The sequence below is a fragment of the Saccopteryx leptura genome, chromosome 3, assembly GCF_036850995.1.
Source record: "Saccopteryx leptura isolate mSacLep1 chromosome 3, mSacLep1_pri_phased_curated, whole genome shotgun sequence".
NCBI classification, from domain to species: domain Eukaryota; kingdom Metazoa; phylum Chordata; class Mammalia; order Chiroptera; family Emballonuridae; genus Saccopteryx; species Saccopteryx leptura.
The window spans coordinates 84698722-84718253 of NC_089505.1; the positions used below are offsets into that span (position 1 = coordinate 84698722).

A 19532-nucleotide genomic window follows, 5' to 3' on the forward strand; every position below is an offset into this window, starting at 1 on the left:
CTGGGAGCCCTTGGCATCCCCAGGGTTGGACACCTCAGAGATGCTCCCTGAGCCAGTGAGTTCATGAAGGGGACTATGGTCTTGCTGGGACCGTGGTGACTTTGCTCCTGGGGTACCCATTGGTGTTGTGTGAGCCACTCTGTCCAAAAGGATGCCTGCCCAAGACCAGGGTCCTCTCATTGCTCCTGTGGAGACTGGAGCCAGGAAACCCCTGCCCACCGGGGGTCCTGGTGCCCTTCTGATCGATGGGCAGCCTTTGCAATGACAGGTTCACAGCCCAGGTTGGGCATTGACTTCGGGTGGGAGGAGCTGTTGGCTCCCAGCGAGAGTGTTGGCTCTCAGTGTGGGGTCACTGTGCTGGGTCCAGCTGCAGGTTAACCTTGAAAGGCTTGGACTGGGGGGGGGTGGGTCAGGTCTGTGTTAAAGGGTCGCTCAGTGGTCTTGGTGGGAGAGTCAGAGAGGGAACCTGGTAAAGACACAGTGTGACATGACATGGCAGGGAGGAAGGGAGAAGGTGGACTTGCAGGGGTGACTGGGGACTTGGGGTGGGCCTGGAGGACCCCTTGTGGGTGTGGCTCAGGGGGGAGCTGCAAGGGGACCCACAGGCCTTGCATTGCAGGAAGCGGACACGGATGACCACCAGGGCACACTGGGCTTTGAGGAGTTCTGTGCCTTCTACAAGATGATGTCCACCCGCCGGGACCTCTACCTGCTCATGCTGACCTACAGCAACCACAAGGACCACCTGGACGCCGCCGACCTCCAGCGCTTCCTGGAGGTGGAGCAGAAGGTGAGGGAACCGGGGAAGGGTGGGGCCCCTGACCACAGACACCAAGCTTCCAGAGGGGCGTCCACACTTGACCACAGCACCATCATCAGTGTGCAACATCTCGTAGGACTAGAGATCCTTGTCCAGCCTTCCCACCTGTTCCCGCCACATGGGTCTGGCTGGCTTGCACCCCCGAGCTCTGGGCCGTTACCACCTCCATTTGCTCATTTGTCCATCAGATGCCCAGATGCCTCCAGGTGCTGGTGGGACATGCCCATCCTTTTCCCTTGACCCCAGGCAGGCCTGTCCATCCTGAGGGGCTCAGTGCTCCCTGGGCACTGCCCTTCTGACCAGTGTCCCAGTGTCCAGAGCTTCAAGGGTTTGAATCCCCTGTTCCAAGCCTGGGTAGGGGCTGCATGCCCCTTGCTCTGGACTCTAGGCCTCTAAGGTCCGCAGCCATAGCTCTGAGCCCTTTTGTCCATGCCCACCCCCCGTACCCACCCCCACATTCCCAGGGACTTCCTGGAAGCCCCGCTGGTGGACCTGCTACTGGGAACTGGGGACTCCTGGCCTGGGCTGTGCCCCAGGGCCCTGGGAGCTAACGCAGCCTCGGACACGAGGGGCCATCTTGGGTTTGGCTGTGGTGGGCAGTGTCCCGGCAGCAGGAGGGGGCCGGGTGACGAGGAGGCTCCTCCCAGGTGGCATGTGGTCCGGGCTCTGCTGCACGTTCTGGCACATGCACCCTTCTGCCTTGTTGAGTCCTCCCCAGTCCACAGCTCTCAGGACCCCTGCACAGCAGTGGGGGGCGGCCCAGCCTCTGCTGGGAGGATCTCAGCTAGAGCTGACACTTCCAAAGTCATGTGGCTCCCCTGTAGCCTTTTGGCCACAGTCCCAAATCATGTGGCATTGGAGGTGACCGGTGAGTCCCCAGGCAGGGGGGGGGAGCACACGACAGGGGCCAGAGCCTCACCCCCACTGCGGTCAGCCTTGACATGGCCATCAGGGGCTGAAGGCAGGGGCCACAGTGGCGGAGGACGGGGAGGTGCCCAGGGCTGGCCCAGGTCGGTCACAGCAGGCCTGGACTCATACCCCTCCTCTGGCCAGATGACAAGTGTGACACTGGAAAGCTGTCAGGACATCATCGAACAGTTTGAGCCCTGCCCAGACAACAAGAGCAAGGGGGTGCTGGGCATTGATGGTGAGTGGGCAGCCACCTCCCTCCCACTGTCCTAGGCAGCCGATGGGCTGGGGGTGGGGGGATGGGGGCATTGAGGGGCAGCCTGAGCAGGTCGCTTCTTGCTTTGCATGGCACGGGGTGGCAGCGGTCCTGAGGTGGCCCAGCACGCCGGGGTGACCCCTCCCCATGCCGCATCCCCTGTAGGCTTCACCAACTACACACGGAGCCCCGCGGGCGACATCTTCAACCCTGAGCACCACAGGGTGAACCAGGACATGACGCGGCCTCTTAGCCATTACTTCATCACCTCGTCCCATAACACCTACCTCATGGGCGACCAGCTCATGTCCCAGTCGCGGGTGGACATGTACGCCTGGGTGCTGCAGGCCGGCTGCCGCTGCGTGGAGGGTCAGTGCAGGGCTGCGGCTGTCGCGACCTCTGTGGGGGGCGGTGCTCTGGGTCTCTGGGTGGACAGGGAGTCTGCCCTCTGCCCAGGCAGGGGCTGGGGCAGGCCTCTCCTGGGTTAGTCACTGAGCAAGAGGACCCCCCTGGAGCTGGCCCAATCTGCCTGCCCACAGTGGACTGCTGGGACGGACCTGATGGTGAGCCCATTGTGCACCACGGCTACACTCTGACCTCCAAGATTCTTTTCAAAGATGTCATTGAAACCATCAACAAATACGCCTTCATCAAGAACGAGTGAGTGGTGGAGACTGGGGTGGGGGGCAGTGCTGGCCCAGGTGGCGGGTCTTTGGGGCTCCTCTGGCTCCTGCCTGCCCCATGTCCTTTTGGGGGGCAGGGGTTAGTGTGGCCTGGGGGCTGGCTTCAGGGTCTCTGGCTGAGGATGGGGCCAGGGAGGGGGTGGGGAGCTCCCCAGAGAGGGGTGGGGGCAGGCGCAGGTGCAGACAGTGTGCCGGGCAGGGTTGTGAGGCCGTGTGTGTCTCTGTGTCCACGTGGCGGCCACCCCCACAGCAGCCGTGGCCCCTGGCGCTAATCACCCCAGGAAGCTACCCTGTGTGTCCAGACTCAATTTGCTGTCACTCAGTTGTGGCTACAGACACTGTTGACAAAATCCAATTTTGTTTCTGGAAATAGACGCCTCCCCGTGCCATTCTAGTTACACCTTCAAGTCTCGGCTGAGGGAGGCTGGCGGGCGAGGAGAGAGCTAAATAATGGGGGGGGGGGGCGGATTGACAGAGGAGACAGATGTCTGGCGGCCCCTCCAGGAGGAGCTAGCTGGCTCTGTCTGGGGCGGCAGGGAGGGGGTGGGAGTGAGGGGTCACTCAGTGGGTCGGTGGGCCACTGCAGGCAGCCTGGCCCCTGGGCTTGCAGGTGCAGGAGGCGTCGGGGGCAGTGGCTGGGACACACAGGTCTCCTGTAGCTGCCCAGGAGGCAGGTGCCGGCCCGCAGTCTCAGAACAGGGCTGTACCTCACAGGCCAGCGTAGACTTTGCAGACACAGGTGTCTCCCCAGGGCCCCGGGCTTCAGGCTGCATTCCTTTGCTCAAGAAATGGGGCGGTGAGGACCTGGTCCCCAAAACCCACTTGCCATCTCAACATTACAGGACTCTCCCCTCTCTTGCCCCAGTTCACGTCCTCCAGGTCCGAGTGACCTACATTTCCTGAAAGGATCATATTGCCTTTTTGGCAAAACTCCCAAGTACAATGTGTACATAGTTAAAAAAAAAAAAAAAAAAGCCTGATCAGGTGGTGGCGCAGTGGATAGAGCATCAGACTGGGATGCGGAGGACCCAGGTTCAAAAGAAACCCCGAGGTCACCAGCTTGAGCGTGGGCTTACCAGCTTAAGCGTGAGATCATAGACGTGACCCCATGGTCACTGACTTGAGCCCAAAGTCACTGGCTTGAGCAAGGGGTCACTCAGTCTGCTGTAGCCCCTGGGTCAAGGCACATATGAGAAAGCAATCAATGAATAACTAAGGTGCCACAACAAAGAATTGATGCTTCTCATCTCTCTCTCTTCCTGTCTGTCTGTCCCTTTCTGCCTCTCTCTCTCTGACTTTCTCTCTGTCCCTGTCAGAAAAAAAAAATAAGTCAAACAGCCAAAGAACTCATAATGAAATGCCTCATGCCACACCACGTGGGTGACACTGTTGCCCCAGATGGCAGGGGCCAGGCTTATGTCTCCTTCTTTGTGGGGCCACTGTTGGGAGCTCAGGGCCATCCACAGGGCCCTGTCTCCAGTGTCCAGGTCAAGGCGGTCCTCTGTCTCACAGTCTGTCCATCGCTGCGTGTTGTGCCCCAGTTTCATCCGCATAGGTGATAAGCCATGACGTGTGACTTGCTCGAACACTTCTGTTTATTTTCCCCGAGTTCCCAGTCGCCTTTGTTTTTCTCCTGGATGTGGGAGGGGTGGGGGGTGAAGGGCGTACCTTCTTTCCCCGGAGGTCTCCCAACCCTTCTCTCACCTGCTGAGGTGCTCATCAAAGGTGGTCCCACTCCTGGAGGGGCCGGCAGTTCCCTCTGTCCTGGACTCCTGGTGGAGACCCTTCCTCATCTCATTGGTGCAGGTCACGGGGGTCCTACGTGGGTTGGGCTTAGCCTTCGCCTGGTCTCACCTGCACCTCTCGCATGGGGTCCACAGGTACCCAGTGATCCTCTCCATCGAGAACCACTGTAGTGTCGTCCAGCAGAAGAAGATGGCTCAATATCTGACCGACATCCTGGGGGACAAGCTGGACTTGACATCAGTGAGCAGCGAGGATGCCACCATGCTGCCCTCACCACAGATGCTTAAGGGCAAGATCCTGGTAAAGGTGAGCCCTTGCTGGGCCCTCCCGGCATCCTGCTGGGCTCCAAGGCTGGGGCTCTGTGCCATCTGTGGCAGAGCGAAGGGGTCAGGGTCACCAGTGCTGCCCCTGGCCTGGCGCAATCTCTCCCTGGTGACCGTGCACTCTGGGGACCTCCCTGTGCACCCCTAGCCTGTTTCCTCCCATGCTGCTGCCGGGCCGGGCTGCCCCGGCTCCACAGCCCGATAGCCCCAAGCAAGCTTGAGAAGACCCGCCCCCTGCACTGCTGGCCCCCAGCACTTCCTGCGAGGGCCCCTCGCATGGTCTCCTCCTCCTCCAGGGCAAGAAGCTACCCGCCAATATCAGCGAGGACGCGGAAGAGGGCGAGGTGTCTGATGAGGACAGCGCCGACGAGATTGATGAGGACTACAAGCTCCTCAACGGGGATGTGAGTGGGGGGCGGGGGGGGGGGTGGCCAGGAAAGAGGGTCTCGGGCAGATGCCCAGGGTGGTGTGCTCGCCACCAGGCTGCTGGGCACAGGAGCAGCCTGAGGCCACTGGGGGCCCCTCCACACAGGACACGCACCCTCTGGTGCAGCTGGCCACACACTTACTGCTGGCCTTTGGTTGCCGTTTCTGAGCCAACTCTTAGGACGCCTTTCGCTCAGCTTGCCCAGTACTCTGGCTGCCCTCAGGAAGCAGGGACAGCACCATGGGGAGGGGTCCTCCTTGGGTCCACACCACGCCCACCCATATCTGCACTAGCCTGGGCTCTGACTCGATACCCCCATCCTGTCCCCTCTCCCCTCGGGGGCCCAGTGGTCCTGCCTGCCATCCCTCCCGCACTGCACCAGCCCTGCCTCTGGGCAGCGCCAACCCTGACGCTGAGATTTGAGCAGGAAGAGCCAGCCTGGCTGTGCTGGGCGTCCAGGAGGTCACCTCTGCAGAGCACTGTCCTCTCTGCATTGCAGCTTTGCTGTCCCAGGCTTGGCCACGCTGGGGCGGCAGCCACTGTAATTAACACCTTCCCTCCTCCCAGTCCTGCTCCATCCTGCTGGTGGGGGGGGGGGGGGCTGCTACTTCCAGCCATGGAAGTTATTATTTCTCCCCAAGGGGCTGATGTGGGAAGATAACTCTACAGGAGCTTCCCACCCTTGTTGGCTTATAGTTTGTAGAAAGCCCTGAGGCAGCAGAATCCTTGCTTAGGGTGTGCCTGCCCTTGGCCCCAAGTCATACGTAAACCCAGTTCTTTAAGGTCAACCTGGGCCCACAATACCCAGATGCCCAAGGCCCAGGCCCTGCCCTGGAGGGGTCCAAGTTCATCCAGAGCTGCCCTGGACAGAGAGGGTACCTGGAGGCTACACTGACCAGCCCCCATCAGGGACGGCTAGGCAGTCTGTCCCCCTCCCACCCCTCCCATGTCCTTGGGGTGTCTGATGGGACCCCAGATCTAGAACTGCTGAGCAAGTGACTGTGAGCACTGACCTCCTCCCCAAGGCCCCGTGGGGTGGGTCCCCCCAGGCAGCATCCTGCAGCTGAAGGAGCCCCGTGGGGTGAGTCCCCCCAGGCAGCATCCTGCAGCTGAAGGAGGTGGAGTTGGCGAGAGATGGGCCTGCAGCCCTGGGGTACACCACGTGTTTGGTGCTCACCCCGGAGTGGGCAGGGCGGGTGTGAGGACCAGCTGTGTAGCTGGCACCGGGTGTGAGAAGTGGCGGGGGCGGGGGAGTCCCTGGCTTCATCTAAGGCAGGGTTGGCCCAGCTCCCAGCAGGTCCCTGTGGCCCTGCCCGAGACCCTGGGGTTTGTGGTCACTGCTGCCCGCAGGCCCGGGGACTGATGCCAGGCTGTTGCAGGCCTCCACTAATCGGAAGCGTGTAGAAAACATTGCCAAGAGGAAACTGGATTCCCTAATCAAGGAGTCCAAGATTCGGGACTGTGAGGACCCCAGTGACTTCACCGTGTCCACGCTGCTCCCGTCGGGAAGACCTGGGCATAAGGCAGAGAGCAGAAAGGTGAGCGCCTGCACATGAGGTCAGCGTGCAGCTAAGGTCCTGGAGCATCTGGCCTGTGCACACCTGTGCACGTGCACACACATAGACCCACGTGTGCAGACACCCACATGTACCTGTGTACACCTGCACACATGTGCATACCTGCACACACCTGTACAGACCTGTATGTGTGAGCCAGTGCCCACTGAACTGTGCACATATCTGTGCAATCTGCACACTTGCCTACACAATATACCTGCACAAAACTGCAAATATGCATACCTGTGCACACATGCATATACCTGCACACACATTTGCACACACAGCTGCATGGAACCTTCAGCCTTCACTGGGTCACAGGAGATAGCCAAGCGGCAGTTTGCCCTGTTTGTGTGGCAACCATGGTCTCCTCTGAGGGCTGGAGGCAGGCCCTCCACTGACATGTATCCTGATAGAGAGGGGCTCACAGGATCTCAGGGCCAACCCAATCCTGGGGATCTCCCAGAGCCCCCACAGCCTCATGGGAACGTGCAGCTGAGCTCTAGGAAGTGCCCCCGTCCCGTCCCCCCCAACACACTGGGGCGAGGCTGTCACAGCAGGAGGGAAGTGTGTGGGGGGTGGGCGGGGTCCCTCCAGGGTGGGGAGCAGTAAACCTTGAAGGACATGCCTATCAGTCAAGTGGCCCAAGCAGCAGCGGTTCCTCGGGGGCTATGGAGGGCAGGGTAGGGGCCAGTGGGGTCCAGTTAGCCCTGCAGATCCTGTTTCGCTGGTGAGCAGGTGGAGTGGGTGGTCTGGGGACAGCGCCTCCCTGTTTCTGAAGAGCCCTGCCCACTCCGTCACAGGCCCTGCGCCAGGCAAGCCCAGGGCGGCGGTGGGAGGCCCCTCCCTGGTGGGCTGAGGAGGGGACCCCCGAGAGTATATTCAGGTGCAGGTGTGTGTCTCACCCTGGGGTGGAGGGAACGGCAGCTGGTGCCACCACAGACTTGAGGCTCCATCTGTGCAGGTGGCTCCCGCAGGCCCCTCGCTGACAAGTGGTTGTTTATTTTCAGTCTAGAGACGTCTAGGTGGAGAAAACACATGGCACCTGAGGCTCCAGTGGGTGGGTGGGCAGGCAGGCGGGAAGGCAGGCGGGTAGCGTGCCCAGCCAGGTGGAGTCTATGTGAAGTCCCTGTGCCTTCTCAGCCTGGCAACACCTGGGCTGCACCTGAGGGCCCATGGAAGGGCAGCCTGGCCCTGGGGCCTTGTGTCTGAGCAGCCTTCCACATGGGGTGGTGGCAGGCACTCCGGGAAGGCATCTTGGAGGAGGGGGAAGAGGAGACGCTGCGGTTGACCCACCAGGTGTGAGGACTTGGGGAGCAGCGGGAATTCCACCCCCACCAGCAGCACCTGCTCTCTCCTGCAGGGACAGGGATGACCGGCAGAGCCACAGAGCAGTCTTAGGGGGACCCCGGCAGTGGCCGGGGGAGCATCTGGGCCAGTGGGGGCATGGACATGCCTTAGTGCGCCCGTCTGTCTTGTCTTCTGAGGGCCCGCAGCTGTGGGGCCCCATTCCTGTGAGGGAGGGCAAGTGTGTGGGGCGCAGCAGGAGTGTCTGTCTGGAGGGGAAGTAGCAGTGGGCCAGGAAGGAGACCCCCCCACCCTATGTCCCATGTGTTGGTCACTCTCCTGCGGTACTGGTGCCCCCAAGGCTAGCCCTGGCCCTCTGCAGGAGACCCAGCCCCCATTCGAGGGGTGGACACTCCTCCTCCAGCCATTCAGGCTGCCTCTCTGTTCTGAGTTCTCCATGAACACTGGCTGCATCCTGGGGTTGGTGTGGCTGATGTGGGTCCTCCACTGCTCGCGGCCCTGGTGCCCGCAGTCCCCCGGAGGGGGTCAGGGCTTGGGCCGGTGCTGTGTTCCGTGCCAGGGTTGGAGGTGCACAGGGGTTCTGGGGAGACAGCAGATTCCGGCTGCAGCCACTTCTCTGGGACGCTGGTCCCATACGCTCCTCTTCTTGCTGGGGCCCCGACTCCTGGGCACTGTGGGAAGGTGTCAATAATCCTGTGGGCAGGCACCAAGCATCCTTTAAAGAGCCTTGAGAGTGCTGGTCTCAACGGGCTCCAAACACCCCAAACATGTCCCCAGCGCTTCTGCTGCGGGAGGACCATCAGTGCAGAAGGAAGCTGGCTTCCCTGCTGGGCCAGGGGGTGGAAACATCTCAGGGGCAGTTTGGGGTTCTGCTGGTCCTGGGCGCCTCCATTATTGCGGGTCAGCGCCTCTCCACACGGCATGCCACCGCTGACCCAAAGGCTCAGGTGGGCACAGCCAGGCCCCGCAAGTGCTCCGGGAGGGCAGACCTGACCCTGCACGTGGGCAGTCTGGAGGGGGGCAGGGGCAGGGATGGGTGAGCTGCTCTCGGGGCCTGAGTGGGCAGGGGTAGGGGAGCCTCTGGAGCCCGGGGCTGGCGGACGGTAGCTTCCAGACACAGGTTGCACTCCCTTTTCTAACGTGTGAGCAATGGCGGGCGGTATCCAGGCAGATGAGACTGTGGCTGTCAGATGCCCCAGAGCATGCAATCCCTTTCCCTCTGCCCTTGGAGCTGATGCTGACCTTCCTGCACTTCCCCACTGGGTACAATGGACCTCACGTCCCCTGCAGCTAGAGCTCCAAGCCACCTCTGCTGGGAGACCAGAACCCACATTGGGGGGACCCCACTCATGAGGGGCTTGGTGTGCCAGGCAGGGGGGGTGCTTGTGTGCAGGGGCACCCAAGGGGTGTATGTACAGAGAGCACATAGGTGTGCATTTGGATGTGTGTGGCTATGCCTGTGTGGGTATATGCAGGGGCGTGCACGTGTCTGTCTCTGGCTGAAGCCCCTCTAACACGGACCCTCGGCCGCAGGTGCACGGCGACCTGTGAGCCTGACAGCCAGCCCCCACCCTGGATGGGGACGGGTCCTGGGATGGGGCCCCATACATCTTGAGCAGAGCTGGGCGGTTTTGGCAGCGTCCAGAGGGGCCTGAAGGGTGGTGGGGGGGTCGCTGCGTGGGCTCAGGGATGCTGGCACAGCTCCCAGCAGCTCCCCAGCCTGTGAACAAGCTTCAGGGTGGATGGGAAGGTTGTGCCTGGACAGGGGACCTGGATATGTACATTCTGTAAACAGTGAGGCGCAGTCCTGTGGGGCCAGGGAGTCACCATGGCCTGAGGGTGAACAGGAAGCAGCCTGCAGCTGTCGGGGGCAGGGCCCGTTACCTGTCTAATTAGGTAATATGTTGGCACGGCACCTGAGAGCCGTGGGGCTCCCGCAGGGCTGCACAGCAGGCTGGGCTGAGGGCTGTCTCAGATGATACCATCACTGTCTGCGGAGAGAAACTCAGAACCAAGAACCTAATGCGTTTAACACAGCACCCCGAGAGCTACTGTTGTGGGCATTTCCACAAGGGTTCTGCTCTGCTCTGGGGATGATGCCCCCCACAGGGCCTGGGGCAGCAGCCAGCCCACCTCGTTACCCCTCCTTCCCTCCTGTCCCATCAGTTTCCCCTCTTCCAGGAAGGCCATCTGGTTTGCCTGGAGAAGCTGCCTGCCCCACCTGCCTGGTTTGTTTGATGTTGGGCTCATCCTGTCCCTTCTGTCTGTCCCTCCTCCCAGGCTGAGGAGGACACGGAGTCTGGGGAGGACGTTGGAGCCAGCAGACAGAACAGCCGGCTTCTCGTGAGCAGCTTCTCCAAGCGCAAGGTCCGGGGGACTCCTGGGCTGGGGTCCTCCCTGCATCCATGTGTCCCAGCTGTCCCTGTGCTGGCCAGAGGGGCATCTCCTCAAGCTCCCAGGGCCCCTGGCCCACCTCCTGGAATCCCCCTTTGAATTCCTGGCTGCGCAGCTGCAGGTGCTGGGGCCCGGAGCCCTGGTCGGGGTTAGATGGAGCAGGGGCTTCAATGGCCGCCCCCTGACCCAAACTGGCCGATGCTCTGAGCTCAGGTCACCTGGGACCCCATCTGAGAAGGGAACTGCTGAGGACGGGGTTAGAAGCAGCCGCGTAGTGTGGGCAGGAGGACCCCAGGATGACCTCCTGCACCCTCTCGGCCTCTGCAGATGGCCTGACTGGGCCTGGGGCTCTGAAGTCCTGACGTTACCCTCCTTCTTTCACATAGAAAAAAAGCAGCAGGCTAAAGAAGGCGGCCAGCGTGGAAGAGGCAGACGAGGACCTGGACTCGCAGGGCAGCCAGAGCCGAGGGTCAGGGCCTGCCCCACCCCAGGGCCTCGAATAGACAGCTGCAGGGGACCTGAGGAGGCTGTTGTTTTGGCCGCAGCTGCAGCCACAGTCAGACCACTGACGGACAGCTCAAGGGTGGGGTGGAGTGGGGCGTGGCCCCTGGGGACAGGGGCGTGCTGGCCAGGGCGGGTCCTTGAGCTCATTCCTGGAGGGCAGTCCGGGTCAACAAGTCTTCTCTGGTGGTTCAGGACCTGACCCTCCCGGCAGTGTTGCCTGTCCGCGTCCACCGCACGTCCGAGCACCTGGCACACCACCCGAAAGGTCGCTTGACGGACGTTCTACGTAAACCAATAAACTTGGTTGAGCCTGGAGCCCGCCTCTTGGGCCCCGCCCCAGGCATCCAGGCTGGCCTCAGGCTGGAGGAGCACCGACCCCAGCGTCCTGACCCCCTCCTCATGCTCCCCACAGGACCACCCGGCAGAAGAAGACCATGCAGCTGTCGCGGGCCCTGTCAGACCTGGTGAAGTACACGAAGTCTGTGGGCACCCACGACGTGGACTCAGAGGGTGAGGGGTGCCCGGAGGGCTCTGGGGCGTCGAGGGCTTGCCGTGACCCTGAGCACCCGCTGATGCCGGCTGCCTGCATCCACAGTGGTGTCCAGCTGGCAGGTGTCGTCCTTCAGTGAGGCAAAGGCCCAGCAGATCCTGCAGCAGAAGCCGGTGCAATACCTGCGCTTCAACCAGCACCAGCTGTCCCGCATCTATCCATCCTCCTACCGCGTGGATTCCAGCAACTACAACCCGCAGCCCTTCTGGAACGCCGGCTGCCAGATGGGTGGGTGCTGAGGGAGGGCCGTGGAGGCCAGGTGGGGATGCGGCCTGCGCTGCTCCCCACCTGTGTTTGCTTCTCTTCGGACCTGCCTGCTTCACCAGCCTGGCCTGGGGTGGGGTCCTTAGGCCCTGGGTGCCCTGAGGGCTGATGGGGGGGGTGTTTTCTGCGGGGATGCTGGGCTCTGGTTGTGTACAACTGTGATCCCCAGGGCCCCTGTTCATGTTGGCGTTCACAGCCTCTGGGCATTGGCACAGGGTTGGCGGGAGGACAGGCTGGCGCTGACGGGCCCCCTGGTGTCCTTGTCCGCAGTGGCTTTGAACTACCAGTCGGAGGGGCGGATGCTGCAGCTGAACCGGGCCAAGTTCAGTGCCAATGGCAACTGTGGCTATGTGCTCAAGCCCCAGTGCATGTGCCAGGGTGAGACCTTGGGGACCCTGGAGACCCAAGGGCAGGGGCAGGGGCAGAGGTGGTGAGTTAGAAAGCCCCACCCACCTCAGCGAGGTCTGGGAGGGGCCTTTGTAGGAGGAGCCTCCCTCCCCCTCCCAGGACACTGCAGTTTTCTCCCGCGTTCTGGAAAGACCCAATTCCCCCCCCCCCCCCCCCCCCCCCCCCCCCCGCCCGTGATCCTGAACTCCTCCCACACCCTCCCCCGGCTTCTGTGCATCTGCCTCCTCAAGGTGTCAGCCTGCACAAGCTCCAGCTGCCCTGTCACGGGGTAGCCCCCAACCCCCACCTGGCCCCAGTCCCCCACCCGCCGTGCTCCTAGGCTCCCCCCCCCCACATGCTGAGCCCTCTTTGTTCACTGCTGCAAGGGGATGAGCTGTGCCCACGCCACCGCAGGGCGGCACAGTGGTGACCAGCATGCAGGTCCAAGTGCCTACACTGGGATGCTGCCTCCCCTTCCTCCTGGGCTGGGGCTCCTGTCCAGTAAGTGGGGGAGGGCTGAGTGCACTGTGCAGCCCAGGCTGGTGGGGGGCTTTCCCCGCTGATTCAGCCTCGTGTCCCCCACCCCCCTCAGGTGTCTTCAACCCTAACTCTGAAGACCCCCTGCCCGGGCAGCTCAAGAAGCAGCTGGTACTTCGGATCATCAGCGGACAGCAGCTCCCCAAGCCCCGGGACTCAATGCTGGGGGACCGAGGGGAGGTAGGAGGGCCACCGGGGTGCAGATGGTGAGGCAGCAGAGTGCCTGCCAGACCCTGGTGTCATCCTGTCTTCTGTGCAGATCATCGACCCCTTTGTGGAGGTGGAGGTCATCGGACTCCCGGTGGACTGCAGCAAGGAGCAGACCCGTGTGGTGGACGACAATGGTGAGGGCCTGCCCGCAGGCACCCACGTGCCAGCCTTTGCCCAGGGCCACTTCCATGCTGGCTGTGCCAGTCTGAGAATGGAAGGGGGCCAGGGACACCTCCTGTGACTCAAGTAACTGTCCAGGCTGTCCCCTCAGCTGGAACCCCAGGGATGCCCCAACCCTCAGCCACCAGGAGGAGGATGTGGGCCCAGGTGGCTTCTGTTCTGGAGCTGGAGCAAGAGGTGACACCACTTCCTGGTGGCCTCCAGGATTCAACCCTATGTGGGAGGAGACCCTGGTATTCATGGTACACATGCCTGAAATTGCACTGGTGCGCTTCCTCGTCTGGGACCATGACCCCATTGGGCGCGACTTCATCGGCCAGAGGACACTGGCCTTCAGCAGCATGATGCCAGGTGGGCAGGGGACCACCCCATGTCCCCATGGAGACCAGCATCTGCAGAAGCCAGCATTCCCCACACAGACCGGTGTCCCCACAATGACCAGTGTCCCTGCAGATCAGCTGAGGGATCCAGGGCAGGATGGGGCTCGGCTTCCTCCCGAGGATTGGCGTCTGCCATGAGTGGCCCTGGGGACACAGAGGGAGCTGAGGAGGAGGGTGAAGGGCCACAGGTACTCTGTGGGCAGGGTAGGGTGGGGACTTCCAGCCGGGAGGCCCCCAGCCCTGAGGAAGAGGTCCCTGCAGGCCTGACCATTACTGGAAGGCTTCCTGGACAAGGCAGAGTCCCCAGGACTGGGCTCAGCGGTTGTATTCAGAGCCCTGGGGCCTTGGAGTAGAGTTGGGAGGGGAGTGAGCCCTGACTGTGACCATTTCAGGCTATCGGCACGTGTACCTGGAGGGCATGGAAGAAGCCTCCATCTTTGTCCACGTGGCCATCAGTGACGTCAGTGGTAAGGTGAGTGCCACTTGCAGGGGCACCTGCACCACCCCAGCAGTGACCCCAGGGCTGTGAGGTCCAGCGGTTACTTTGCTGGGCTGGGCCTCTTCCTGCACCTGAGTGACGGGTGGTGGGGGCGCCTGAGCTCCGTGTCCCGGGTGGCTGCGGGCACCAGGAGAGATGGACATCCTGACCCTCCTGAGCACCCCTGGACACCCTCTCACGTGTCTCCTGAGCCTTCCCTACTTCTCAGGGTTCCAGCCATTCCTCCTCGGAAGGCGTCTGCCTGGTTTTGCCCCGTGACCCCACTCCGTGCCCCCCCCCACATTCACCTCTGCCCCGAGGGCGGGTCTCGCTGCGTTTCCCCCACCCGCAGAACCCAGGGCACGTGCGGGGTTCCTCGGGGCTCAGCAGTAACTGTCTTTCTCCCGGCCGATGCGCACTCCTCCGGCCTCCCAGCTCTCTGCCGTCTGTCGTCCGTCCGTCCGTCTGTCTGTCGTGTGTCTGCGGTCTCCATGGGCTCTGCACCCCGCTGTCCGAGCCTCACCACCTCGAATCTGTCTCTTTGGTCTTGCAGTGGGCTCTCTTGTCCCAAGTCTACCTTTAGAAGCACAGCCCTTGTAGGACCTCGCAGGTACCCCAGAGCATGCTCAGGTCGGCCCGTTAGCATCTGTGACTCCTGGTAGCATTGTGGAGACTGTCCGCTGATGGGACCATGGATCATGATGTGGTTCTGGGGGTTCTGGGTCCCTCAGGCCTTCCTCAGCCACAGAGCAGCATTTACGAAGCAGGTCCAGGACTTCCGGGTGCCTGCCCTGTCCCATGTCTGGTCTCTAGCTGCCAGCTCTCCCAGCACCCCGCATCCTTACTCCCCTCTCTTCTCTGTACCCCTGTGTGCCCTGTGACCCTGTCCATGCCCTCGATGCCCAGTGCCTGGTGGGGAGATCCCAGGGGCCAGGAGCTCCGAGCTTAAATCCTGGACCTTCTTCTAAATGACTTTCCAGCTGACTTGGACCAAATCGCTTTGCATTTGCGGTCTTGAATCTGGAAGCTGATTCAAGTGCTGGTCACCTCAGCACCTCTGCCCAGAAGTGGCCCCCCACCCCATGTCATGAGGGAACAGTGGGTGTTGTTGGGGTCTCTGCATGTGAGGACACTTCTGGCCTCTGCACACTTGAGATGCAGTTGCTGGCCTCTCTGGCACTTGCCAGCTGGTCCCGGAAACCCATAGTTGTCCTGTGTGGGCAGGGAGGCTGCCGGGAGAGGCCTTGCAGGGACCACCTAGGTCCGGATGTCCAGGAAGGCCCTGGGTCATTAGCAGTTCAGGGAGCACCAATCTGGCGTGAGCCCTGTCCTTGGGGCCACGTGCGCAGAGAGCAGGGTGAGGCTGGGAAAGGCAGCCTGGCAGCAGTACTGGAAGGCTTCTGGAAGAGGCAGCACGTCCAGGGGAGTGGGCTGGGCAGGGGCATGGAGAACAGACCGCTGGCCTGCACCTGGCTGTGCTTGCTTCCTCGGCCTGCAGCGCCGGGGGCGGGGTGGTGCCTGCTTCCATCTGGTTCTTCGTGTTCTCTCCATACTAGCGCCACCCTATGGGCACCACCTACCAGAGTTGGGGGCCACGGGCCTGTGACAGGTGTGCAGTGTGGTGGCACAGGGTCCAGGACCCTAGGTCTCTTGTTGGGAGAACCCTGGGGTCCCGTCTGCCCCGAGACCTGCAGACCCTGGCAGCACCTACTGGCTCCGCCCCGTGCAGACAGGGTACAATCCTGGTCGGCGCTGAGGCCATAGCAGCCTCTGTCCTTGCTGGAGGTGCCCGGAGACCCTTCTCCCTACACATAGCCCTGAGTGGCCCAATCCCAGCATGCCCACTGGTGCCCTCAACTAGCTAACACCTCAGGCTGCAGTGGGCTCAGCTAGGCCACTGCCTGCCAGAGTGCAGCGGGCTGGGCAGGGCAGCCCCTGGCCCCCAGTGCCCGGCCACCTGCTATGTGGGTTCTTTCTTTTGCAGGTCAAACAGGCTCTGGGCCTAAAAGGCCTTTTCCTCCGAGGCCCAAAGCCCGGCTCCCTGGACAGTCATGCTGCTGGGCGGCCCCAGCCCCGGCCCTCTGTTAGTCAGAGGCTCCTGAGGCGCACGGCCAGTGCCCCAGCCAAGAGCCAGAAGCCGGGTCACAAGGCCTTCCCGGAGCTGGTCCTGGGAACGCAGGACATGGGCTCCGAGGGGGAAGCCCTGGATGTGGCACCCCCTAGCCCTGGCCTGGCTCCAGAGGCCCTGGCCAGGGAGGAGCCCGGAGGCCGCAGCCCGGGAGGTAAGGTGCCTGCGGAGAGGAGCCCTGGGCAGGGGCGGCCACCGCATCCCCTGGAGGGCCCGGGGCCTGCTGGGATGGCCGTCTCCTGCATGAAGTGCGTGGTGGGCTCCTGCACCTGCGAGGAGGCCGAGGGCCTGCAAAGGGGGCGGCCACCCAGCCCGGGGCCTGGGGGCGGGCCCGTGGCCATCACCCAGCAGCCCCATGCCTGGGCGGACTCGCTAGGGGCCCGCCAGATGGCCCCAGGCAGGAGCAGCAGAGGGGCCCCTGGAGGTCCGGGCGGTGGCCCCTCTGTGTCCTGCTCCAGCAGCCCGGGCAGCCCTGAGGCGGCCCCCCGCTGGCCTGAGGGTGCCCGCAGGCAGGCGGGGGCCCTGCAGAGGGAGATGAATGCCTTGTTCGTTCAAAAGCTGGAGGAAATTAGGAGTAAATCCCCAATGTTCTCCACGGGTAAGACCAGGAGCTCCTCAGGCGTCCCCTGTGGCGTCCCCAGCCCCTCCCTCCGCATGGCCTGGCCAGGTGTCCCCCTGTGCTTCTGTGTTCAGAGCCACCGCCTTGTGTGCTTGGCACCTGCATTTTCCTTTGCTCTGCTCCGCTGGCTTGCCCTGCCGACCTCCAGGCCCTAGCTCCCGCCTGACTGAGACTGATCCCCTGGGCCTCTTTTCCTCAGAGGCCCCGCTCCGTTCCCCAAGGGGCCAGGGAAGGGAGAGCAGGACTGGCTGCAGCCGCCCTCAGCTGAGAGTGCCCCACACCAGTGGGGACTGAAGCTAGGCTGTGCTCCCTGAGGCCTGCATCCTGGAATGAGGCTGCCAGAAACCAGCCCCAGTGCCCCTGTCCAGCCCTCCCTCCCCAGCCTGGCCTGGTGTTCCTGACCACCTTCCTGGGACCCAGGGGTTAGCGTCCAACTCCATCCTGGCCTCTCTGTGGGGCCAGGCCATAGGTGTCCCAGCCCCTTACCCCGCACCTCTGTCCTCTGGGAAGCTGGCCCAGATGCCCCCAGACCCATGGATGGTGCTCAGAGCCTTGAAGTTGTGGCTGAGTTTGTAACTTGCCAAGTAGATCAGACGTCATGTCCCTCGTCCTGGGATTCCCTCCTGGCCGGAGCAGCCTGATCTAGGAGCCCCGTCCGTGGTGGTGACAAAGCACTTTGTCATGGGAAGGCGGACCCCAGACCGGGAGAGGGTGGAAGCTGAGCCATCCTGCTCTCCTCCCTGCACCCTGCCTTTGTTGTCCATCTGTCCACCCGCCAGTCCCACCCCCGTGCTGACTATCCTGTTCTCCTTTCTGTCCCCATGCTGCCTCCGTAGTTAGGAACTGAGAGCACCCAAGTGCCAGGTAACGGGGCCCGGCCCCCCCTCTGTGTGCCCTGTGCTGCCCCAGCCCAGGAGGACCTAGTAGCAGCAGAGCCAGAGGGCAGGGTGAAGGGCTGCTGTGTCCCATGGAGAGGCCTGGCCACCGGGGGCTCCTGTGGGCACAGGGCCGTGGACAGACCCTGACACACTCTGCTTCCTCCCCCACAGACACCCGCCCCTTCTCTGTGCAGAGGTCGGTCTCCTCCCTGTGCAGCCTGGAGACCATCGCCGAGGAGCCGGCCCTGGGCCCTGGCCCCCCACCTCTGCCGGCCGCCCTGCCCAGCCTCTCCTGTGGAGGGCCCCGGTGCTCTGCAGGACCCAGAGCCAAAGCTGAGAGTCCCCCAGAAGCGGCTCTGGGAGCCTCTGTGCCCCACCGGCTCAGGACCAGGAGCCACAGGGACAGAGAACGGGTCCCTGACAGCAAACAGCAGGCGTGCAATGGTGGGGGCCCTGGTGGGCCACGTGAGGGGGGCCCCAGCAGCCAGATGGACAGCAGGGGCCAACCCCGGACCCTAGGCCACCTTCCCTTGGTCAGAAGGGCCAAAAGTGAGGGGCAGGTTACCTCAGAGACCCTGGGTGGACGACAGCTGCTGGCCGGGCCCTCACCGGCCGTGCAGTCAGATGCCACGGGTGGAGACCGACTATGGCAGCGGCTAGAGCAGGCCAGTCACCACGACAGCGTGTCCTCGTCCTCCAGCCTGTCGTCCAGTGACACAGTCATCGACCTCTCGCTGCCAGTCCTGGGCCTGGGTCGAGAGAGCCTCTCGGTGGCCACGGCCGGACGCCTGCCTCTGCGGCCCTGCTCGCTCTCGGCCGCTCACTTGGACTTCCTCTCTGCGACCAAGAGCAAATCCAACCCTAACCTGCGGGCTACTGGCCAGGTCCCGGCAGGTCCCGATGAGCTCCGGCCCCGGCCTCTGGCCCCTAGGCCGCCCTGGGGCTGCCTCCCCATAGCAGACCTCAGGGACTGCCCTGTGTCCGCCAAGTCCAAGAGCCTGGGGGACCTGACCGCTGATGACTTCACCCCCGCTGTTGGCCTGGGCAGAAGCCTGGGCCACAGCCTGGGCTCAGCTGGAAAGGAGCCCACAGGGCGGGGGGCACGGCGGGACGCCCTGACCGAGCAGCTGCGCTGGCTCACAGGGTACCAGCAGGCGGGAGACATTATGTCGCCCACCAGCCTGGGCCCGGCCAGGGAGGGGGCTGCAGGGGCAGCAGGGGGCCCGGGCTTCCTGCGGAGCTCCTCTCGCAGCCAGAGCCGGGTGCGTGCCATTGCCAGCCGGGCTCGCCAGGCCCAGGAGCGGCAGCAGAGGCTGCAGGGCCGGCGGGGACTCCCGGAGGAGGAGCGGGGCACCCCCGAGGGCACCTGCTCCGTGGGCCAGGAGGACTTCCAGGACACACCGGCCCCCAAGAGCAACGCCAGCCTCCTGCTGAGACTCTGACCCAGCCCCCAAGGCGGGCTCCAGCCGCCCTCCCAGTGCCCAGCGGCCGGGCAGGGTCCAGTGTTTGCTCAGGACATGGAGCGTGCTGGTCCCCAAAGTTGTGTGCCCCCGGTGCCCCTGCTCTCTGCCCCCTGCCCCTCCTCCCACAGAAGGAGGGAGCCCACACGTGGGCAGGTTTTTCACAATGTTCTAAGATATATACATAGAGAGATATTTACATTTTTAGAGATGAAGCTTCTACAACATTAAAATGGTGCCGAGTCTTTTCCCACAGTTTCCCTGGTCTGTGGCCGCGTGGGTGCATGTGGGTGCGTCGGCCTGGCCCTGCTGCGAGGGCCCTGAGCCACCCGACTGCGCTTGGCTTGTTCTGCATGAACCCCGCTCTGTACAGACATTGTGGACTCTGTAAATTCCCAAACACGACTCAAATAAACACACTCACGCTTGGTCTCTGTGGGACCAGCCACCTGCCTGCAGCCCCTCTGTGGCCTCGGACTAATGTTCCTGGGTCTGCAAGGCCCAGGGGAAGCCCTGACCTCGCTGAGACTTAGCT

The 19532-nt window shown here is 63.1% G+C and overlaps 1 protein-coding gene across 12 annotated transcripts in view; it reads left to right on the plus strand.

Annotated features, from left to right (window-relative positions):
* PLCH2 (phospholipase C eta 2) overlaps positions 1–19252 on the plus strand; it is a 63879-nt gene extending 44627 nt beyond the window's left edge. For 9 of the 12 annotated variants that reach the window (XM_066374837.1, XM_066374844.1, XM_066374838.1 and 6 more), the window contains 18 exons: positions 620–790; positions 1874–1967; positions 2151–2354; positions 2525–2645; positions 4549–4720; positions 5034–5141; positions 6544–6702; positions 10309–10395; positions 10809–10891; positions 11339–11436; positions 11522–11704; positions 12011–12118; positions 12720–12844; positions 12924–13008; positions 13259–13405; positions 13827–13906; positions 15897–16194; positions 17709–19252. In XM_066374837.1, coding sequence (XP_066230934.1) covers positions 620–790; positions 1874–1967; positions 2151–2354; positions 2525–2645; positions 4549–4720; positions 5034–5141; positions 6544–6702; positions 10309–10395; positions 10809–10891; positions 11339–11436; positions 11522–11704; positions 12011–12118; positions 12720–12844; positions 12924–13008; positions 13259–13405; positions 13827–13906; positions 15897–16194; positions 17709–18979 — 3594 coding nt within the window. In that variant the 3' untranslated portion in view covers positions 18980–19252. Of the gene's footprint in view, positions 1–619; positions 791–1873; positions 1968–2150; positions 2355–2524; positions 2646–4548; positions 4721–5033; positions 5142–6543; positions 6703–10308; positions 10396–10808; positions 10892–11338; positions 11437–11521; positions 11705–12010; positions 12119–12719; positions 12845–12923; positions 13009–13258; positions 13406–13826; positions 13907–15896; positions 16639–17495; positions 17524–17708 lie in introns of all 12 variants that reach the window. The other 3 variants (XM_066374846.1, XM_066374845.1, XM_066374848.1) reach the window with 2 other exon arrangements.
* The last annotated feature ends 280 nt before the right edge of the window (positions 19253–19532 follow it).